General features: G+C 40.1%; 3 protein-coding genes across 3 annotated transcripts; 1 reads left to right on the top strand and 2 right to left on the bottom strand.

The window, feature by feature from the left end:
* The first annotated feature begins 1,187 nt into the window (after positions 1-1,187).
* LOC135464863 (piggyBac transposable element-derived protein 3-like) lies at positions 1,188-3,628 on the top strand. Its single transcript, XM_064742432.1, has one exon. It carries the CDS (start codon positions 2,199-2,201, stop codon positions 3,594-3,596), a length of 1,398 nt encoding a protein of 465 aa, XP_064598502.1. The 5' UTR covers positions 1,188-2,198; the 3' UTR covers positions 3,597-3,628.
* Positions 3,629-14,365: 10,737 nt separating this feature from the next.
* LOC135464849 (uncharacterized) lies at positions 14,366-15,652 on the bottom strand. Its single transcript, XM_064742417.1, has one exon. It carries the CDS (start codon positions 15,650-15,652, stop codon positions 14,366-14,368), a length of 1,287 nt encoding a protein of 428 aa, XP_064598487.1.
* Positions 15,653-21,787: 6,135 nt separating this feature from the next.
* Positions 21,788-23,074, bottom strand: LOC135464848 (uncharacterized). The gene has a single exon (XM_064742416.1). It carries the CDS (start codon positions 23,072-23,074, stop codon positions 21,788-21,790), a length of 1,287 nt encoding a protein of 428 aa, XP_064598486.1.
* Between the last annotated feature and the right edge of the window lie 1,599 nt (positions 23,075-24,673).

The following is a 24,673-nucleotide window of genomic DNA, read 5'->3' as shown; positions in this document are numbered from 1 at the left end:
TTTTTGTTTGTCTGGGGCTAGTGATGCGTCCGCTGGTGTTGAAGCCAGTTATTCCGCAGGGTAAAATGCTGGGCACACACCCGGCAAAAATACTTCTCCGTCTTCTTCTTTTTCTCCTTATCGCCGTGCTGTGTTTTTTGGTGACGTCGCCAGCTATCGCGTCGGGTGAATCCTCGATCGCACACCTCGCAGGTAAATAGCTTCGCCGTCTTCTTCTCCTCCAACGTCTTCTTCTCCATATTAACCTCGAAATCCTCTCGATCCATCGTTGCTTGTTTACTCGCTCGCTCGCTCGCTCGGTTGGTGTCTTCAGGTGAAGTGATCTGCTATTTTTTTTTTAATTACTGGTTTTAGGGCCACTTTCCTGGCGGATATCGTGGCCCATCAAATCAGTGTTTTATTTTTTACCTTTTTTAACACATGAATATTTTGGTTACATAACAGCAGTGCGTTGGAATACTATTTACATATGTACATGAGTCAATTAGTGGGATTAACCTCTTTGTGGTAGCATGTTACAGCGATCTGCTACTGCTGCACCTGTCTTTTTGTACGTATCCACGCGGAAATTCACCACACGCTGATTGGTTCGTTTTTTTCTTACGTAACCTCTTCTCGCACGCTGATTGGTCCGTTTTGCGGGCCCCCCATCGGGCAGTTTTGGGGCAAATCCGGCTCACCCATTGGCCCGTTTTGGCGCCAGGGAGCTCTTTTCGAGCTGTCCCACTCGACTTTACAAGCCGACGTTTTGCCTCTTTTTTTCTCTCTTTTTTCCCTATACTGTTATACGGTTATACTGTACACTATATTACACTAGTCTATACACATACGCCCCGCGGCGTGGAAAAAACCCACCCAACTTCCCCAGCGTCAACTGATCGAACACTCATCGAAGGGGTGACGTCACACCGGCAACATTTGCAACATCTGCCAGCCCTTCCGGCTGGCAGGTGTGACGTCATCACCACAAAAAACGGATCCCCAAAACCACAAAAAATGGATCTCCAAAACGACACCAAAGTCACATTCTCAACTACTGGCCATCCTAGTTGAAGGCGGCTCATGGTGATGCTCTCGACCACTGTATCCGATGCAATCGGGACACAACCATGTCAGAGATTCAGCAGAGGATGCTGGATATTTTCCGAATACAGGTCAGCTCGGAATGCATTCGTCTGCATGTCCGCAAACTTGGATGGTGTAAGAAGGAAATCAGGTAAAGATGGGATTCTATAAATTTTTATTGTGACTGGGCAATTATATATAAACTTTCTAATAAAAAATATGCAGTAAAGTTTTCCATATTATTATTTTACCAGTTACTTCCAGAGAATACTGTTGATTGTAAATGGTTACATGTACATTTCGTGTATGGAACAACACGTCATTTTAAAGTTCACGCTCAAACTTAAAGTTGGTTATCAGTAGGCCTACATGAACATGTATTTCAAACCTAAAAAAAAAACTAGTAAGACTAAATTTTTTTTTCTTTTCAGGTACTGCCAAATGGTAAGACGGGCAAACCAGGTCAATAGGTTGACATACTGTTTAACCCTTTCTTTCCCAACGTAGACAAATGCAACAATGTATATCAACACGTAGATTACGCGAAGCTGTTGTCTTTCGGCTACAGTGGGCTTATATGGTGTTCTATAGATGTAGACTCTGCGACCTACAGTGTCAGTTACCGCCAAACTATCACATGACCGTCACGTGACCAGTTGAAGTGTGCCATGTTGGAAGATCACAATGCACGTGTCTGACATCCCGGATTGCTACGGTAAATATACACAAATGACTTATCTCTTCACACATATTTTGAAGTGCATTTTGTAAACAAACATTACACTAATAACGTCCACTAATAAATCAAAATAATTACTAGCTTTTATACTTTGTTCGATTTTTTAAATTTTAGTTGTATCCATTTGGCAACAGTGGGAACTGATTAGCAAAATTACAGTAAAAATCAAAACAATGGTGATGTAGTAACTGAGTTTCTACAGTGGTCCATCAAGGGCATACGTGATGCTTTCCTTCGTTCAATTGTTTCGCACAACTTCGAAACTGTGATAGGGACGTTTTAACAAAGATTTAAATGTAGTAGCTGTTGTTAGACTGTTATTTCGCATCGGATATTTTTGTGCTGGAAAATGCTTGTTTACCCAAACTAACCAGTGTATTTTATTACTTTGCAGATGGCAAAGTCGTTGAGTGTCGATAAGGTACTAAAGCTGATATTTATTCCTAGTGGTGAACTTTCAGATATTGACCTCAGCTCAGGTGATGAACTTGATCAGCCCAAATCGTCTGATCCGTCAGATGACGGCTTGGACTATGAAGTAGAACATGATGCCACCAGTGATAATGAGCCCACGGACACTTCTTCGGACGAGGACAGTGGGAATGCGACTCCATCAACCTCTAAATCAGCTGGAACATCAAAAACTAAACGCTCCGTCTATAAATGGAAGAAAGTACTTCCAGAATTTCGCGACACAGATTTCACGGGCGGAGATTTTCAAGACCCACCAATGGATTTACCTACTCCGATGGAATACTTCAAAATGTTCATCAATCAGGAATGTATTCAGTATATTGCTGACCAGACAAACCTGTTCGCCATGCAGAAGGATGGCAAGGAAATAAAGGCCAGTACCGATGAGATTGAACAATTCATAGGTATTTTGCTCATGATAGGTTTTTTCCCTTGTCCATCATATCGAATGTATTGGTCCAATGACTCCAGATTTTCTTCAGTTGCCGATGTCATGTCTCGAAATCGATTTGAATGTCTTCTCCGATATGTTCACTTCAACGACAACAGCAATGTACGAGGTAGAGAAGACCCAAACTATGATCCATTGTTTAAAAACAGACCCCTCCTAGATATGCTTCGGGTTGAAATGGGTAAGTTAGAACCTGAGGAGTGTCAAAGCATCGATGAGCAAATAGTTGCCTTCAAGGGCCGCAGTAGCCTAAAACAGTACAACAAAAACAAGCCGCACAAGTGGGGTTTCCAGGTTTTCACTAGGGCGGGATCCCCCGGCATCATGTATGATTTTGAGGTATACACAGGCAAAAGTATGAAACTGGAGGGAAATTTCAAGGTGTACTTCGACAACTGGTTCACATCCGTTGACCTAGTGAGAACACTTGCGGAACGAAACATCTGGGCTGTGGCTACAATACGTCGTGACAGGATGGGGGGATGCCAACTTGCAAGTGATAAGCAGCTAAAGGATAACGGCCGGGGTAGCTTTGACTATAGGTCTGACAGGGACAGCGCCATAACAGTTGTCAAGTGGCACGATAACAAAGCTGTACATCTCGTATCATCTTTCTGTGGAACTGAGCCTGTCGATACGTGTCGCCGCTGGTCTGCTTGTGCTAAACAAAAGATAGACGTGAATAGGCCACTGATTGTGAAGGAGTACAATCATCACATGGGCGGCGTTGACCTGGCGGACATGCTGATCGAGTTGTACAGAACAAACATAAGGAGTAGAAAATGGTTCATGCGACTTGTCTTCTACTGCTTTGACGTGGCTATTGTACAGACGCCATATGACACAACTACAGGAAGACAGTCGTAAAACACTTCCACTGAGGGAATTTCGAGCTTCAATTGCCCACAGTCTCATTCAGGCAGGAAAAGACCCCATTCGGAAACGCGGCCGCCCATCCCTAGATGATGCCGGTGGTCCTCCTCCGCCAACGAAGCGACATCCTCCAGCAGTTGTTCCCGTTGACGATGTGCGCTTTGATGCTCTTGCTCACTGGCCAATCCATGCTGACAAGAGGACTTCGCTGCAAGAACTGCCCAGATGGTTTCACACGCATCAAGTGTGGCAAAATGCGATGTTGGACTGTGCCTAAATGGCAGGAATAATTGCTTCGTTCATTTTCACATGGGATAATTGCAACTGTGCAATCGACTCATACAGGAATGCTATGTGACGAACATTTGACAAACTTTGCGGTTGTTATGCAGGGATTTGTTGGCATTCGGATTCCACAGTTTTGATATAATCGCTCACTTTTCTGTTGGTGGTTTAACAGACCCAACATTTGTGCACGGTTTGAGAATTTTTAACATTTGAATGATTAATACAGTTTTCCTATCTTACCACTGTAAACTTTTCTATTTTACGGCAAGCTAAGCTTTAATTTGGACTATATGCTATTATGCTACTATTAATTTGGTAATAATGTTGATGCAAGACAGCATGAATGTTACTAGATGGACTATTGGTTTAACAGTTTTGATGTATAATCAAACGCGACTTTGGAATAAAGTTGTTTGAGCATTATAATCATGCTTTCTTGTCTTTGTAGCATCAGACTCAAATGCAGTCAAGGGAAAAAATTTCGTTGAACATGTGATCTTATAACCCAGTGGTGCCATATGGCAACGTTGCCCAGTTTCCATGGCAACCGTCCAATGGGGTTTTTAGTCATGAAAATGAAAATAGGATATCAAGTGTATCATTTGTGCAAAGTTTGTGAATTTTCAAGCAGGTATTTCATATAGCGGGAAAGAAAGGGTTAATGTGCTATTCTAATAATAGGGAATTTCAAGATTGTATCTTTTCAGATGAGGCATCCATAGAAGTTATGAGAAGTGGGAGGATGCAGCTTATACACAAGGAGGAAAAGACCATCGTCGCAAAAGTGTGGAAGCCCAAGCATCCTTTCAAAGTATGACATCAGTCAGAGGGCATACTATTTACGTAACAGTGAAAGTCCTTACAACTGGGGATGCCACATTTTACGAGTAACCACTCATGTATGAACCGATATGAACAAATTAATTTCCTACACTTGCCTCCTCATTAAACGCCAGACGTCATGTACTGGATTTAATAATTTACAGGTTATTTTGTGTCAAACTCAGGTTTATATTGATACTGGAAGTAATAAATAAGGGCATATATATATAAAACTAATCTGTACCTGTATGTCATTCACAGGTACATGTTTGGACCGGAATTTCCTACAGAGGAGCCACAAAGATTCGCATTTTCACGGGAATCGTGCACAGCATGGGCTGCCAGAAGATTTTGGAAGACATATTAGTTCCTTTCATCAAAAGGGGTTACACATTTTCGTTTTTCGTCATAAACCACATGAAGTATAATAATAACTGCAAGTTTGTGAAACGAGCTACAATGGGCGTATGCATATGTCATCTATGTGAATCAGGTTTGAAGTACAAAAAAGCAAATAAGTCAAAACTGTTCTTGTATGTAACATTAAACAACATATACGTGTACAGCTGAAGTGGCCAGATTTTAGTACGATCGGTGATCTGAATTTTGTTCTATAACATTGTTTTATTAATCATGTTCATTATCAAAACGAATTATGAATGCAGGTCTTTTTTTGGGGGGGGGGGGGAATTATTTGTGACAGATTTATCCAGAAGGGCACAGATTCATCCAGGACAACGACCCTAAACACACTAGTAGAAGCACAAAAGGTGAAGAAACACCTTGTCTTGTATGAGTTGTTGTTGCGAGTGCATTTTAAGAAAACTGTGATATCTAACTATGTGAAATATTGCTTTTATCAGTGAATAAAATTGTAGTATTTCTCCTTTATACAGGTAAGAACTGTAAAAATTAACTTCTGCTGTAAACAAATGCAGGTTATATATATAATATATATGAAAGTAAGATTTGTTTGATGTGGAGAAATGATGGAATAAAAAGGGAGTGACTTTCTACATCTTTGCATTCTGACTCCAGTTTCGACTGTTTGTTCTTATCTAGGAAAGATAATTCTAGGAAAGATATATATGGACTTGAAAAGACTTTTACATATATTATTATAGAATTTATGAAGTCACATGGAATCAACCACTGGAGGACACCACTCCAATCCCCGAACCTCAACCTCTTAGAGATGGTATGGGCAATATTGAAGGCAAACCTGGCAAAGAGACACAAACCGTAGACAAAGGATCAGCTTATAGAGGGTAGACTGTTGGCGCAGTATCACGCCACAGCTCTGCAGAAGGTTTATAGATCATTTACGAAAAGTTATTCCTCCGGTAATAGAACGTAATGGGGCAGCATCTGGTTATTGATTGGAGACGATATTTTCTCTATGAACCAGACACGTCTCAGATTGTCTTTATGTATGTCTTACTTATATGTCAGTATCTTTGTATCTTTTCAGACAGAAGGCAGTAGTACAAAGGGCAACCTGTGAACTTGGCTTAAGGGCAGTGTAATGTTCAAACCAATAATATGACTGCCGTACTGCGGATGTTTCTGGTTTCATTCATGTTTAGTTGTTATATTTATTACTTCATCTTCGTTAAACTGAATTAATGTTGACAACTTTATGTTATTCTTTTGTTTTCACAATGATCAGGTTGTGTGTAGTCTGAAGATTTTAGTTTTCAATTTTAAAGTTTTCACTACATCTTTGGGAAACTTGATTGGCACAACTATACTCTAAATATAAGCGTCAAGTCCGACATTCTTATACCATTCGTTGTGCGTAAAGGGCGTTCCAAGTCGATAATCGCAAGATCCATTTCCAAAACAACGTTTAACACTAACTCCCAAAGACAAAGGTATGTAAGAAATTATACAAATAAGAAATAAAGCCGGTAACACACAAGAGACAAGCGGTCATCAGTTTTCAATGATGGCGGACAGACAATGAATATTCCAGGCATGAATTCCATATCAAAGTTCAAATTCGTAGTCCGTGAATGAGTTCCATGTTAAATAACAATTAAACAAGTATCTCAGTCGCGCTTTAATTGCAACTGTTCATAGGCCCCTAGCCCCAGGTTAAGCGGTATTAGATACAGTTTAAAAATGGCAAGCGTTACAGACCCTAACCGATCAGATTGAAATTCAAAAGTAACGGACGATTACGTCTTTGCCGTTAATATGTAAAGATCTCATGCTACAAGAGGCGCCATCTATAATGTTACACATGACATACAAGATAGACGGTTACAATGGGCAACCAGCGCCATCTATGTTGTTAAATACCATGTAGGTGATAGATATGTACATAGGGACAATAGCGGCGTCTATGTGGTTGATCGCAGTGTAGATCGCCAGAGATTCTGAACTATCTGTCCATACTTGCCAACCAGAGTGTTATACTTATTGTAAAATTTGAGAAACTTAGAATAAAGGCGTTTGATGGAGTATCCTTGACAAACTAGTTTTTGAACTAGCAACTTGTGACGCAGATTAAGTCATCACAATTAACGCAAGATCTAAGAAATGCTACAAAGCGAGATTCTGAGGTGGTAGATATTTTTTAAACTACTTGTTTTATCAACTACCCTTTTGATAAATTGCATCTACAGCTAAGTTTGATGCAATGACCACCTGTATTTTGTATATATTTCCTTTAAAGGTCAACACAAAACTTCCAGTAAATTAATACTTTTTACATTTCATCTCTTTTCAGACAGTGCAGCACACAGGGCATGAACATTAACCGTGAGAAGACTTTTCATCCTAAATCTGAATTAAATGTAATTGTGTAAATACTTTTTTTGTAATCCCTACGCTTTTTCCAGAAAGAGACACTTCCGTTTTTTTTGGTGCGCGGGAATAGTTTTCACACTCTAAGCATCACGAGTTGTCAATAATGGTACATAAATTCCTGTTTATAAATTGATAACAGGTCAGCTGCGTTTTTAACATGCATGGACTAACAAGTGGAACATTTATGTAGTTTGTACAGTGAATCATAACTTGTTGATTGGAATAAATTGTTGGTTGAAAAAGTATTCTTTCACGTTCAGCTGTGTGTGTTTGTGTGTGTGTTTGTGTGTGTGTGTGTGTTCTTATCTCACCTCACTCATTCACAATAAACCACGAAAACACCCGAAGTGTATTCTAGCTATTAAGAGTAGAGAAGTGTGCCTCAGACGTTGCATGATGTTAAGTGATCAGCATGCAATATCATCCACTCCACAAGTTCTCGTGAATCAATTTCGTGTCCGTATTTACTTCTTAAACTGAGACATCCTTATATGGCGATCTTTCACACCCCTACGAGGCTGTACATTTTATATTGTGACAGGACTTGGTGCAACACAAAGGAAATGTTGCTATATTGTGATATGCGGGAACAAGCCCGGGTTAATGAAAAGATCATTTTTGCATCTCTCCTTCAGGTCGGCCAAATAATTTTAGTGGGAAGTGCTGTCTCATGAAAGCGGTTATGACGGGTTCAAATCTTGTTTACTGAAATAAGCAATCAAACAATATGTGACAGAGAACATGAAAATGTCCTATTACATGAAATATCCCCCTGCTTAATTAACTATCACCAGAGAACCGCAGTTCTTAAAAGAACCACTGGTATGTTCATACATCAAGGGTGAGGTAGGTACGCTGTGGAAGGAATACAATTCGAGTAAGTGGTGCATGCAGCCCTTTCACATGAAATTTACATGTACAGTATGGGGACCAATAAATTTACATCAGGTTATTGAAACATCTTAAGGACAGACAATACATGTGGACAATCTTATGAACTCATCAACTGCTCTTAAGTGACGGCATTTCCTGTTGTTTCACTTATTAGATTTTGGATTTTCTTCACTGCGCTAACCTCTGGGCTGTTATGTTCCACCTTTCAACACTCTTTACACTAAGTAATACAACATTATGGTGATAAGAAGCCTGGTCTGAAGGGATGTTCTAATGCATGTCATCAGCTATCACCAAGCCGCTAGACACTTCATAGAGTGCAAAATGGCACAAGGAACCATGTAAAAGTGTATCAGTGACCCTCCTTTATATGCCTCTTCAATACATCTACCAACCAGGGACCAGTTCAATCCGGAACTAGATTTTTCTTCCAGGTTCACCAAGTTGTAACATGCTTAGCGCTTTGAAAGGCAGGACAAGACACACTGCCAAATTCCAGCATAAACTGCCTGTTCAGAGTACTCTGGAGGCAATGGAGGGTTCTTTAAGACTGAAAAAAAACCCACAAGATGTAGGAATTATCTTGCAATCACAGATGTTGGGACAGCCGCAGTAAGATATGTATTCATTGGAATTTAAAGATACTGATATGAAACACTAAAAGACAAAACCACGGGTAAATAAAGTACACATCTTAGATCAGTTCATGTTGATTTCTACACACTGCATTTCAACCCCAAAAAAGTACAATAATAGATGCTGAACTATATGTATACTGATGTTGATTGGGGGAATATAGGAAAAAGACCATGTTTGAAATAGTGTACTTTATTTAAACGCGGCCATAACCTGAAGAAACACAGTAAAGTTCACTCAGTCTTGTAATATTTATAATTTATTTAAAACACTAAAATGAAAAGTTAAACAATTTTCTATATACAGCAATTTCTAAATAAGTATTATATAATTAACAAGTTATTTATAAATGTAAATATTTTACAATTGGTTTTAAATATTTGTATTGCACTATTATCAATACTATGTGTGAATAAAAATTTCAATTATATACATATCTCATATAATAATAAAAAAATCAATAGCATGAGTATTTCCCCCCCCCCCCCCCCCAGAGGACAGAGACTGTAAGGCAAGAATTGGCCAAAACAGCAGTTTCCCAGCAATACCTTGACCGATAGGAAACCAATTTGATGGAGGAAAATAACTTATGGAGGGAACCAACTTGTTGGAGGGAATTGTCAAGGATACTCCATCAAACGCCATCATCCTAAGTTTCTCAAATTTTACAATGAGTATAACACTCGTTGGCAGGTATGGACAGAGCGTTCAAAATCTCTGGCGATCTGCATTGTGATCAACCACACAGGCGGCGCTGTTATCCCTATGTACATATCTATCACCTACATGGTATTTAACAACATAGATGGCGGCTGGTAGCCTAGTGTAAACCGTCTATCTTGTATGTCATTTGTAACATCATAGATGGCGCCTGTAGTAGCATGAGATCTTTACACATTAACGGGAAAGACGTAATCGTCCGTTACTTTTGAATCATAATCTGATCGGTTAGGGTCTGTAACGCTCGTCATTTTCAAACTGTATCTAATACCGCTTAACCTGGGGCTAGGGGCCGTAAAGGTAGCCATGCTAATTACATCAGCATGATGCCTTTATGAACAGTTGCAATTAAAGCGCGACTGAGATACTTGTTTAATTGTTATTTGACATGGAACTCCTTCACGGACTACGAATTTGAACTTTGATATTGAATTCATGCCTGGAATATTCATTGTCGCCTGGCATCATTGAAAACTGATGACCGCTTGTCTCTTGTGTGTTACCGGCTTTATTTCTTATTTGTATAATTTCTTACATACCTCTGTCTTCGGGAGTTAGTGTTAAACGTTGTTGTGGAAATGGATCTTGAGATTATCTACTTGGAACGCCCTTTACGGACTACGAATGGTACAGGAATGTCAGACTGACGCATATACTGAAATATACCATATCTTAATTATTTTTATAGATTCTGCAACATTTTTTATGTGGTAAACTCCAGCAGCTTAAGAGGAAACCAAAATGACTAAGGGTTGGAAAAAGGAGCTGCTTTGCAGATAATTCTGATTATTCTGATAAAAACAGAAAAAGTGGCAGAAAATCCAAAGCTATATTAACTGCAAACTAGGATTTTCTAAGGAGGTTCCTACGTTTGCAGTTAATGCAGTTTTACATTTGTGCCACTTGCACAAGCACGTTTTGTTTGATGGCACTCAGGCGTCGAGGGCTCAAAGCTGCCTTCCCTTGCTTTGAGCCATCAACAGCCCTACCAGACATCTCTTCGCCCCCCCCCCCCCTCCCAAGTAGTGCCATGGTCAAGGTCGAGGCAAAAATCTGTGGATTCCTGCCAATTCCGGGATGACGCACAAGTCATGCGTAAAATGGCACTCATCCTTGTGCGCACCAAGCCTTAGCAACACTCACCCCAACAGTAGATGGCATCTCTGGAGGGGTGGAAGGCAGTGCGGGGGGCAGCTGAGGAAGAGGCGGGTGGGGAGTCAAGGACTCTGCCTTCTGCCTGTCTCTCCAGCAACACTGGCAGTATTTCAGCCAGCTCTTGCTTCAGCATGCCCTCAAACCTCCGATGTATTTCTTTTGTGTAAGAAACCAGTTCCTACCAAACAATATCTAGAATCTGGTCCGGCAGCTGAGGGATCGCGCGGCACTGCTGACAGCAATCCCTCTGTTGAGGAGCAGATTCATGCCGAACAACGACCTGGCCAGTCTTGAACGCATCAACCTGTTAACAGAAAGAAAGAAATAAATTAAGCAAAAATGTGGACTCTTTGTGTGATAATCATGCAGTACCTCATATGTTGTGACTTTTAAAAAATAGAAGTAATGGTAATTAACTTCTTGTTTCAGTGCTATAGATATTAGATGAATTTTTTATCGTCAATTTATTTGTGTAAATATGTATAAAATTTAGCATGAAGTTTGGTTGTTTAAAAATGATTCTTGTTTTCAAAAAGTTCTACATGATAACTAGGCGCATGATAAACTATTTTTGTGACACAACCTCATTTCGGGGCATGGCAAATATATTCTAATCCAATATTGCCCTAATCATGAACAATAATGTTACATTAATATTTATGTAATTAAAATCCTGAATATACATACTCATTCCATTTCAGTTTATCACCTGGAAGCCTATTCTTAGTTCTATGTGAAATAGTCTGTGCGTTTTACAATCACAGAAGTACAGATTTATTTCCTAAAATCGTATAAATGTGCAAGATGTCTACAGCTCTTACCAGGTCGTTGTTCCATGTAATATCCGGAAAGTCTGGGACTCTGTGACCCTCGGCCCTGTTACTTCTCTCCGAATCCCCATCCCTCAATACAACCATCTGAAACAGAATAAAATATGACATGAATACTAAGACATAATTAGTTACATACTTCATGCAATTAGTAAAAATGGACTTGCATTTCACAACAGCATGCTTTGATATTCTTGATACAGGTGTTGACTATTTCTCTATACAACAGGACTGCTTTTACTGATATCATTAGTGTGAGATTACATTTACCACGACATGTTTCGATACACATTTACAGACAAGTTATATGGAAATAATACAAAGGCCATTTCCAGATAATATTAACACAGCCTTTTTGTTTACAAGGAACTAAAACTGAACCTTACCTTTGCTTTACTCCCGCTTTCTACCTCATGCGCAATCTTTCTTTTTCCTTTCCCTTTCCCCTTTCCCTTCCCCCGAACTACTACCTTCCCTGTTTTTCCCCACTACTGCCTACACTAGATTCCCCCGCTACACCTTCACTCCCCCTGTTGCCACATTCAGACCACCCCCCACCAATACTTGACTACTACCCACCTCTAGCACCCCCTCACCACCCCCAGCTACACTAACCCCTTCCAAAATGTCGTCACTAATCCCCTCACCACTATTCCCCTCTACTGATACATTTACGAAACCTAAATCCCCCAAATCCTCCAAATCCCCCACTCTTAAACCAAAGCAGAAAAATCAATTTCTACCATCAACTGCAAACAAAATAATAAAAGCAAATTATAACCAAATAAAGTTAAAGGTTACTACAAGTATTATTTGCATTGGATCGTAATAACATTTAACCATGTACAGAACACTTTTGAAATTTATAATCGTGTGTATTGAATAGCATTACCTTCATTTTACATAATCTGCATTGAACATTTAGTGAACGTTTGCAGTAGACAATATTTTAATCCGTGATATAAGAGTGGTAAGGCGAAACTTCGGTTCAGAACACACAAGTGAATACATGTAAATCAATCAACCTGAATAACTTTATTCAAAAACGTTCCAACCAAACATAAAGTAACCATCAACGCAGCAAAGGGTTTACTAACAGAAAAAAACAAGGATGTTTCTAAAGAACAACTTAAACAAATCTTGAACAGAGCTTTTGATACCTTGCTTTCAGGCCAAATGGAGATATATCCCCTTGAAGCCACATGTCGGGACTCCAGGGACTTTGTACTGGCCTGGCCCCAGTGGGTTTGGGGCTAGGCCTGATCTGTTATATCCAGTTCTTCTGGTGCTACACATTGAAAAGAAAAGATTTGGCCCAGGTTATTGTTTTTATAAAGTATGGAGAATGTTTATTGTAATAATCTGACATAAAGAGAATGACATTTTACTTATGTGTAAGAATGATATATTTACCTCCAATTGCCAGGATCTCCACCAGATACTTTTGCCCACCATGAAGCAGGTGGCAGACAGAGATTTTAATCTCCGAGGACAGCACAGAAAACTTTGGTTTTGACATTCTAGTTGTCTTGCCGTCCTCGTCGAATAGAATAAGGTATTCTGAAATAAAGAAAATAGATTTAGAAAAAAATATTAAGATGTATGGCAGTCTATTGAAAATTAATTTTAAAATGGCTGTAGAAATATTAAGACCATGAATAATGCAAATTATATCATAACATTATTGAGCATGGCAAAAAAAAAATACGGTTGAAACAAATGCTGAATGCTATTTTAGTAGGTCAATAATGAACATACCATTTTCCTTCTCTGCTGCCAGCTGCTTCAAAACTGGCGGGCGGTGCATGGTGCTACTGTGAAAAAAAAAATGAAAAAAATTTTTTTCTTTTATGATGATGATTTCCTGGTTGCATTTGGAATAATTTTGTGTTGTATACTCAGGGCCCGCGGAGCGATTTGAGAAGTGGGGGGGCTAACTGCAGGCCCGGGACGATTATCCCTGCCCTACAGGGGAGGGTCCAGGGGCCGCCTAGGCCCCGGGAGCTCTGAAACCCTAGATGGCCGGAGACGCGATTTCGGCGATTTACGGCGCTAAAAAGGGAAGGATGAATGAGCGAGAAAAGTGACTTAATTCCAATAACTTGAAACACCAATGGTGTTGTTGGATTTTGAAAACAATTAAGGAACTACAAAATTTCGGATCTTAATCTTTCATTAAGATTGTTTAAAACGACTATTACAAACATTAACGTTGGCAGTAACTTGAATATACCGTTGATACTATATCTCTGTGGTAACAACTCCTGTGGTGGTAACAACAAAGTGGCTAATGTCTCCCCGCCATCATATAGGACAGAAATAGATTGCTGAATACACGGAAACCCTAATTCGACCAAGCAACCATCACAACAAGGTTGTAATGACTAATCGGTATATACGGTAACTTTTTAAACGGCAGTTCTGTATATTCGCTAAATAGAGATTGAAGAATTTCAATGGTAAATATGCAAGTGCTGAGAACAACTTAAGTGACAAGCATGCTGATATTGTGAGTTTCCTCCAAAACAAGCACCATAACAGCCTAAAACTAGAATCACAATTCAAAGTCGCCATTCTCACCTGGGTTACGCAGCAGATCTAGGCCTAATGAGCTCTGTCAAAGTCTTCCTTTTTGAAGGTTCCAAAAGTGGCTACTCGATTCTCATTTAAGGAGCTGAACTGATTAGCTACGGATACTAAATCTATGGCATCAGTGCGCTCCTTGTGGACAGTCAGAATTGCCAAATTGTTCAATCGACACTGGTTCATTGACGATCTAAGCCAGCTCTTTAAGCGACGGGCTGTAGAAAAGGATCTTTCACCCACAGCATCGGTGGCTGGATTGACCAAAATGAGTCTCATCAAAACTTCAACTTCTGAAACCAAAAATTTTTTCCCCAGGCTGAGTTGAATATAAGCTGAGTAGATATCTCGAAAACAGGCGTAAGTCTCATTTGGCAACATTGCCTTGAACAGTGTCAGCTGGGACTCAAATTGGAAGAGGTCAATATGGCCACTATACTCTCTCTCAACGAAAGCCAACTCTGCCGCATAGTCCTCTCCGTTTAGGCAATTCATGAGCAGACTCTCCATCTCTGCATAGGCCTTGAACCCTGGCTGCTCAAAGCGGCTTTTGATAGCATTAACAGAGAGGTCAATCGCTTCAAAATATATCCTGCGGTATCGATCTTCGCATGTTCTGGGAAACGTTGCTTCGCCTTCACCAACTTCAAATCTACGTGGGGCCGACCGGTTTCTTGGTAGCGATGGTTTAGCTATTTCGTGCTCAGTAGCTTTGCTGTTGACAGCAGCGTAGAATGCGCTGAAATTGTCATCAGTTCTCATATTCTGTAGAACACTAGCGACAAGCTCTGCGTTACGCTGACCATCTACTGCCGAGAGTTTGCCCTGCTGCAACGTTTTGGACAAATTGTCAGTATGACTGTATATCCTCTGTCCCAAGTTCAATGCAAAAAAATAATCAAAACTCTCCATTTGAGCCTTCACGCCTATTATTCTGGCTCGCATTTCAGAATCTAGTTTGCCCTCCAAACATTCATCCCATTCTAACTGAAGCGCATCATAGTTTTCTAGGATGCGTTTGTAACTTTCAGCTCGGATTGTCCATCTAGTTGGACACAAAACTTTGAGCCCAGGTGTGTCCAGTTGCATCTCGGCCTTGAGTTGTTCCAGTTTTTCCTGGCGTTTAGGAGAAAGCTTTATTAGTTTACAGATTTCTCTGGTTGTGTCCATGGCATCGCGTAGCAGCTTGTAGCCACTAGTTGTATCCTTTACGGCCAAACTAAGTGCGTGCCCATGACAGTGAGTGAAATGTGCATTCACTGATTGAGCCTTGATTTGAGCAGCCACGCCATTTTTCCACCCGGCCATAGGCAGACTTTATCGATGTTGCAATATCTTTCACTATGATGTTGGCCATGATTTTGAGTAACTCATTTTGGATATCATGGGAGGTATATTTGCCAGTTTTTTTTTTTCTAACCATTTCAAAATAGATGGGTCATCGATTGCCCTGAGTTTCAAAATCTGTATAAAATTGGAGTCTTCGTCTGTGCTGCCTTGCAGTGAAAGCCCCTGTCTCCCCATCAGCCTAAGGTTCTCTAAAATCTTCACTAAAATGGAGCGGTTCCACTTTTTTTCAGCTGCTAGTGCAGTATCCAACCGCTCTCCGATATCTCCACATTGTTGTGGTAACTCAACGCTCTGAACAGCTAGTTTGTGGCACTGTGATTTCTGATGATCACGGAATTTTTCAAGGGCTTTTTTCCAGTTGGAAAATCCATTTATGAGAAATGCCTTCTCGGCATTTTTGGCGTTACCAAGTTTGCGCTGCTCGTCAGCAGTGACACAAGTGTGACATAATACAGTGTCATTATATTCCAGATAATGCAGCCAAGAAAAGGCTTTGAACCACTGAGGTTGAAAAGATCGCTGCTGTTTCCCGAACATCCTGTTTGGGAAATTAAAATTTGACGGCTGGTTAGGCGAAGTAGAGACTGGCTCACGCATAGCCATACCATCCAACGAATGGGGACTATCGGCATTAGGACCAGATTTTTGGGTGGCAGGTGTTGTTTCTGAAAGCTCACCGGCCGTAGTGGACTCGGTCTTCTCCGCAGTTTGCCCGTGTGAGGTACATGGCTGGCTCTCATCATCAGCGAGTGTCGGAATTTCGTCAACACGCTATGATTTTGAGGCGAAAAAAAGAAGCTATATCAGGCTGTAAGCTTCGCCACGGGTAAATAAAGTACACATCTTAGATCAGTTCATGTTGATTTCTACACACTGCATTTCAACCCCAAAAAAGTACAATAATAGATGCTGAACTATATGTATACTGATGTTGATTGGGGGAATATAGGAAAAAGACCATGTTTGAAATAGTGTACTTTATTTAAACGCGGCCATAACCTGAAGAAACACAGTAAAGTTCACTCAGTCTTGTAATATTTATAATTTATTTAAAACACTAAAATGAAAAGTTAAACAATTTTCTATATACAGCAATTTCTAAATAAGTATTATATAATTAACAAGTTATTTATAAATGTAAATATTTTACAATTGGTTTTAAATATTTGTATTGCACTATTATCAATACTATGTGTGAATAAAAATTTCAATTATATACATATCTCATATAATAATAAAAAAATCAATAGCATGAGTATTACCCCCCCCCCCCCAGAGGACAGAGACTGTAAGGCAAGAATTGGCCAAAACAGCAGTTTCCCAGCAATACCTTGACCGATAGGAAACCAATTTGATGGAGGAAAATAACTTATGGAGGGAACCAACTTGTTGGAGGGAATTGTCAAGGATACTCCATCAAACGCCATCATCCTAAGTTTCTCAAATTTTACAATGAGTATAACACTCGTTGGCAGGTATGGACAGAGCGTTCAAAATCTCTGGCGATCTGCATTGTGATCAACCACACAGGCGGCGCTGTTATCCCTATGTACATATCTATCACCTACATGGTATTTAACAACATAGATGGCGCTGGTAGCCTAGTGTAAACCGTCTATCTTGTATGTCATTTGTAACATCATAGATGGCGCCTGTAGTAGCATGAGATCTTTACATATTAACGGGAAAGACGTAATCGTCCGTTACTTTTGAATCATAATCTGATCGGTTAGGGTCTGTAACGCTCGTCATTTTCAAACTGTATCTAATACCGCTTAACCTGGGGCTAGGGGCCGTAAAGGTAGCCATGCTAATTACATCAGCATGATGCCTTTATGAACAGTTGCAATTAAAGCGCGACTGAGATACTTGTTTAATTGTTATTTGACATGGAACTCCTTCACGGACTACGAATTTGAACTTTGATATTGAATTCATGCCTGGAATATTCATTGTCGCCTGGCATCATTGAAAACTGATGACCGCTTGTCTCTTGTGTGTTACCGGCTTTATTTCTTATTTGTATAATTTCTTACATACCTCTGTCTTCGGGAGTTAGTGTTAAACGTTGTTGTGGAAATGGATCTTGAGATTATCTACTTGGAACGCCCTTTACGGACTACGAATGGTACAGGAATGTCAGACTGGACGCATATACTGAAATATACCATATCTTAATTATTTTTATAGATTCTGCAACATTTTTTATGTGGTAAACTCCAGCAGCTTAAGAGGAAACCAAAATGACTAAGGGTTGGAAAAAGGAGCTGCTTTGCAGATAATTCTGATTATTCTGATAAAAACAGAAAAAGTGGCAGAAAATCCAAAGCTATATTAACTGCAAACTAGGATTTTCTAAGGAGGTTCCTACGTTTGCAGTTAATGGCAGTTTTACATTTGTGCCACTTGCACAAGCACGTTTTGTTTGATGGCACTCAGGCGTCGAGGGCTCAAAGCTGCCTTCCCTTGCTTTGAGCCATCAACAGCCCTACCAGACATCTCTTCGCCCCCCCCCCCCCTCCCAAGTAGTGCCATGGTCAAGGTCGAGGCAAAAATCTGTGGATTCCCTGCCAATTCCGGGATGACGCACAAGTCATGCGTAAAATGGCACTCATCCTTGTGCGCACCAAGCCTTAGCAACACTCACCCCAACAGTAGATGGCATCTCTGGAGGGGTGGAAGGCAGTGCGGGGGGCAGCTGAGGAAGAGGCGGGTGGGGAGTCAAGGACTCTGCCTTCTGCCTGTCTCTCCAGCAACACTGGCAGTATTTCAGCCAGCTCTTGCTTCAGCATGCCCTCAAACCTCCGATGTATTTCTTTTGTGTAAGAAACCAGTTCCTACCAAACAATATCTAGAATCTGGTCCGGCAGCTGAGGGATCGCGCGGCACTGCTGACAGCAATCCCTCTGTTGAGGAGCAGATTCATGCCGAACAACGACCTGGCCAGTCTTGAACGCATCAACCTGTTAACAGAAAGAAAGAAATAAATTAAGCAAAAATGTGGACTCTTTGTGTGATAATCATGCAGTACCTCATATGTTGTGACTTTTAAAAAATAGAAGTAATGGTAATTAACTTCTTGTTTCAGTGCTATAGATATTAGATGAATTTTTTATCGTCAATTTATTTGTGTAAATATGTATAAAATTTAGCATGAAGTTTGGTTGTTTAAAAATGATTCTTGTTTTCAAAAAGTTCTACATGATAACTAGGCGCATGATAAACTATTTTTGTGACACAACCTCATTTCGGGGCATGGCAAATATATTCTAATCCAATATTGCCCTAATCATGAACAATAATGTTACATTAATATTTATGTAATTAAAATCCTGAATATACATACTCATTCCATTTCAGTTTATCACCTGGAAGCCTATTCTTAGTTCTATGTGAAATAGTCTGTGCGTTTTACAATCACAGAAGTACAGATTTATTTCCTAAAATCGTATAAATGTGCAAGATGTCTACAGCTCTTACCAGGTCGTTGTTCCATGTAATATCCGGAAAGTCTGGGACTCTGTGACCCTCGGCCCTGTTACTTCTCTCCGAATCCCCATCCCTCAATACAACCATCTGAAACAGAATAAAATATGACATGAATACTAAGACATAATTAGTTACATACTTCATGCAATTAGTAAAAATGGACTTGCATTTCACAACAGCATGCTTTGATATTCTTGATACAGGTGTTGACTATTTCTCTATACAACAGGACTGCTTTTACTGATATCATTAGTGTGAGATTACATTTACCACGACATGTTTCGATACACATTTACAGACAAGTTATATGGAAATAATACAAAGGCCATTTCCAGATAATATTAACACAGCCTTTTTGTTTACAAGGAACTAAAACTGAACCTTACCTTTGCTTTACTCCCGCTTTCTACCTCATGCGCAATCTTTCTTTTTCCTTTCCCTTTCCCCTTTCCCTTCCCCCGAACTACTACCTTCCCTGTTTTTCCCCACTACTGCCTACACTAGATTCCCCCGCTACACCTTCACTCCCCCTGTTGCCACATTCAGACCACCCCCCACCAATACTTGACTACTACCCACCTCTAGCACCCCCTCACCACCCCCAGCTACACTAACCCCTTCCAAAATGTCGTCACTAATCCCCTCACCACTATTCCCCTCTACTGATACATTTACGAAACCTAAATCCCCCAAATCCTCCAAATCCCCCACTCTTAAACCAAAGCAGAAAAATCAATTTCTACCATCAACTGCAAACAAAATAATAAAAGCAAATTATAACCAAATAAAGTTAAAGGTTACTACAAGTATTATTTGCATTGGATCGTAATAACATTTAACCATGTACAGAACACTTTTGAAATTTATAATCGTGTGTATTGAATAGCATTACCTTCATTTTACATAATCTGCATTGAACATTTAGTGAACGTTTGCAGTAGACAATATTTTAATCCGTGATATAAGAGTGGTAAGGCGAAACTTCGGTTCAGAACACACAAGTGAATACATGTAAATCAATCAACCTGAATAACTTTATTCAAAAACGTTCCAACCAAACATAAAGTAACCATCAACGCAGCAAAGGGTTTACTAACAGAAAAAAACAAGGATGTTTCTAAAGAACAACTTAAACAAATCTTGAACAGAGCTTTTGATACCTTGCTTTCAGGCCAAATGGAGATATATCCCCTTGAAGCCACATGTCGGGACTCCAGGGACTTTGTACTGGCCTGGCCCCAGTGGGTTTGGGGCTAGGCCTGATCTGTTATATCCAGTTCTTCTGGTGCTACACATTGATAAGAAAAGATTTGGCCCAGGTTATTGTTTTTATAAAGTATGGAGAATGTTTATTGTAATAATCTGACATAAAGAGAATGACATTTTACTTATGTGTAAGAATGATATATTTACCTCCAATTGCCAGGATCTCCACCAGATACTTTTGCCCACCATGAAGCAGGTGGCAGACAGAGATTTTAATCTCCGAGGACAGCACAGAAAACTTTGGTTTTGACATTCTAGTTGTCTTGCCGTCCTCGTCGAATAGAATAAGGTATTCTGAAATAAAGAAAATAGATTTAGAAAAAAATATTAAGATGTATGGCAGTCTATTGAAAATTAATTTTAAAATGGCTGTAGAAATATTAAGACCATGAATAATGCAAATTATATCATAACATTATTGAGCATGGCAAAAAAAAAATACGGTTGAAACAAATGCTGAATGCTATTTTAGTAGGTCAATAATGAACATACCATTTTCCTTCTCTGCTGCCAGCTGCTTCAAAACTGGCGGGCGGTGCATGGTGCTACTGTGAAAAAAAAAATGAAAAAAATTTTTTTCTTTTATGATGATGATTTCCTGGTTGCATTTGGAATAATTTTGTGTTGTATACTCAGGGCCCGCGGAGCGATTTGAGAAGTGGGGGGGCTAACTGCAGGCCCGGGACGATTATCCCTGCCCTACAGGGGAGGGTCCAGGGGCCGCCTAGGCCCCGGGAGCTCTGAAACCCTAGATGGCCGGAGACGCGATTTCGGCGATTTACGGCGCTAAAAAGGGAAGGATGAATGAGCGAGAAAAGTGACTTAATTCCAATAACTTGAAACACCAATGGTGTTGTTGGATTTTGAAAACAATTAAGGAACTACAAAATTTCGGATCTTAATCTTTCATTAAGATTGTTTAAAACGACTATTACAAACATTAACGTTGGCAGTAACTTGAATATACCGTTGATACTATATCTCTGTGGTAACAACTCCTGTGGTGGTAACAACAAAGTGGCTAATGTCTCCCCGCCATCATATAGGACAGAAATAGATTGCTGAATACACGGAAACCCTAATTCGACCAAGCAACCATCACAACAAGGTTGTAATGACTAATCGGTATATACGGTAACTTTTTAAACGGCAGTTCTGTATATTCGCTAAATAGAGATTGAAGAATTTCAATGGTAAATATGCAAGTGCTGAGAACAACTTAAGTGACAAGCATGCTGATATTGTGAGTTTCCTCCAAAACAAGCACCATAACAGCCTAAAACTAGAATCACAATTCAAAGTCGCCATTCTCACCTGGGTTACGCAGCAGATCTAGGCCTAATGAGCTCTGTCAAAGTCTTCCTTTTTGAAGGTTCCAAAAGTGGCTACTCGATTCTCATTTAAGGAGCTGAACTGATTAGCTACGGATACTAAATCTATGGCATCAGTGCGCTCCTTGTGGACAGTCAGAATTGCCAAATTGTTCAATCGACACTGGTTCATTGACGATCTAAGCCAGCTCTTTAAGCGACGGGCTGTAGAAAAGGATCTTTCACCCACAGCATCGGTGGCTGGATTGACCAAAATGAGTCTCATCAAAACTTCAACTTCTGAAACCAAAAATTTTTTCCCCAGGCTGAGTTGAATATAAGCTGAGTAGATATCTCGAAAACAGGCGTAAGTCTCATTTGGCAACATTGCCTTGAACAGTGTCAGCTGGGACTCAAATTGGAAGAGGTCAATATGGCCACTATACTCTCTCTCAACGAAAGCCAACTCTGCCGCATAGTCCTCTCCGTTTAGGCAATTCATGAGCAGACTCTCCATCTCTGCATAGGCCTTGAACCCTGGCTGCTCAAAGCGGCTTTTGATAGCATTAACAGAGAGGTCAATCGCTTCAAAATATATCCTGCGGTATCGATCTTCGCATGTTCTGGGAAACGTTGCTTCGCCTTCACCAACTTCAAATCTACGTGGGGCCGACCGGTTTCTTGGTAGCGATGGTTTAGCTATTTCGTGCTCAGTAGCTTTGCTGTTGACAGCAGCGTAGAATGCGCTGAAATTGTCATCAGTTCTCATATTCTGTAGAACACTAGCGACAAGCTCTGCGTTACGCTGACCATCTACTGCCGAGAGTTTGCCCTGCTGCAACGTTTTGGACAAATTGTCAGTATGACTGTATATCCTCTGTCCCAAGTTCAATGCAAAAAAATAATCAAAACTCTCCATTTGAGCCTTCACGCCTATTATTCTGGCTCGCATTTCAGAATCTAGTTTGCCCTCCAAACATTCATCCCATTCTAACTGAAGCGCATCATAGTTTTCTAGGATGCGTTTGTAACTTTCAGCTCGGATTGTCCATCTAGTTGGACACAAAACTTTGAGCCCAGGTGTGTCCAGTTGCATCTCGGCCTTGAGTTGTTCCAGTTTTTCCTGGCGTTTAGGAGAAAGCTTTATTAGTTTACAGATTTCTCTGGTTGTGTCCATGGCATCGCGTAGCAGCTTGTAGCCACTAGTTGTATCCTTTACGGCCAAACTAAGTGCGTGTCCATGACAGTGAGTGAAATGTGCATTCACTGATTGAGCCTTGATTTGAGCAGCCACACCATTTTTCCACCCGGCCATAGGCAGACTTTATCGATGTTGCAATATCTTTCACTATGATGTTGGCCATGATTTTGAGTAACTCATTTTGGATATCATGGGAGGTATATTTGCCAGTTTTTTTTTTTCTAACCATTTCAAAATAGATGGGTCATCGATTGCCCTGAGTTTCAAAATCTGTATAAAATTGGAGTCTTCGTCTGTGCTGCCTTGCAGTGAAAGCCCCTGTCTCCCCATCAGCCTAAGGTTCTCTAAAATCTTCACTAAAATGGAGCGGTTCCACTTTTTTTCAGCTGCTAGTGCAGTATCCAACCGCTCTCCGATATCTCCACATTGTTGTGGTAACTCAACGCTCTGAACAGCTAGTTTGTGGCACTGTGATTTCTGATGATCACGGAATTTTTCAAGGGCTTTTTTCCAGTTGGAAAATCCATTTATGAGAAATGCCTTCTCGGCATTTTTGGCGTTACCAAGTTTGCGCTGCTCGTCAGCAGTGACACAAGTGTGACATAATACAGTGTCATTATATTCCAGATAATGCAGCCAAGAAAAGGCTTTGAACCACTGAGGTTGAAAAGATCGCTGCTGTTTCCCGAACATCCTGTTTGGGAAATTAAAATTTGACGGCTGGTTAGGCGAAGTAGAGACTGGCTCACGCATAGCCATACCATCCAACGAATGGGGACTATCGGCATTAGGACCAGATTTTTGGGTGGCAGGTGTTGTTTCTGAAAGCTCACCGGCCGTAGTGGACTCGGTCTTCTCCGCAGTTTGCCCGTGTGAGGTACATGGCTGGCTCTCATCATCAGCGAGTGTCGGAATTTCGTCAACACGCTATGATTTTGAGGCGAAAAAAAGAAGCTATATCAGGCTGTAAGCTTCGCCACGGGTAAATAAAGTACACATCTTAGATCAGTTCATGTTGATTTCTACACACTGCATTTCAACCCCAAAAAAGTACAATAATAGATGCTGAACTATATGTATACTGATGTTGATTGGGGGAATATAGGAAAAAGACCATGTTTGAAATAGTGTACTTTATTTAAACGCGGCCATAACCTGAAGAAACACAGTAAAGTTCACTCAGTCTTGTAATATTTATAATTTATTTAAAACACTAAAATGAAAAGTTAAACAATTTTCTATATACAGCAATTTCTAAATAAGTATTATATAATTAACAAGTTATTTATAAATTTAAATATTTTACAATTGGTTTTAAATATTTGTATTGCACTATTATCAATACTATGTGTGAATAAAAATTTCAATTATATACATATCTCATATAATAATAAAAAAATCAATAGCATGAGTATTTCCCCCCCCCCCCCCAGAGGACAGAGACTGTAAGGCAAGAATTGGCCAAAACAGCAGTTTCCCAGCAATACCTTGACCGATAGGAAACCAATTTGATGGAGGAAAATAACTTATGGAGGGAACCAACTTGTTGGAGGGAATTGTCAAGGATACTCCATCAAACGCCATCATCCTAAGTTTCTCAAATTTTACAATGAGTATAACACTCGTTGGCAGGTATGGACAGAGCGTTCAAAATCTCTGGCGATCTGCATTGTGATCAACCACACAGGCGGCGCTGTTATCCCTATGTACATA

Source organism: Liolophura sinensis, chromosome 4 (genome assembly GCF_032854445.1).
Source record: "Liolophura sinensis isolate JHLJ2023 chromosome 4, CUHK_Ljap_v2, whole genome shotgun sequence".
Classification (NCBI taxonomy): domain Eukaryota; kingdom Metazoa; phylum Mollusca; class Polyplacophora; order Chitonida; family Chitonidae; genus Liolophura; species Liolophura sinensis.
Note: the sequence above shows the minus strand (reverse complement) of the source record. Positions and strands in the feature narration are given on the sequence as shown.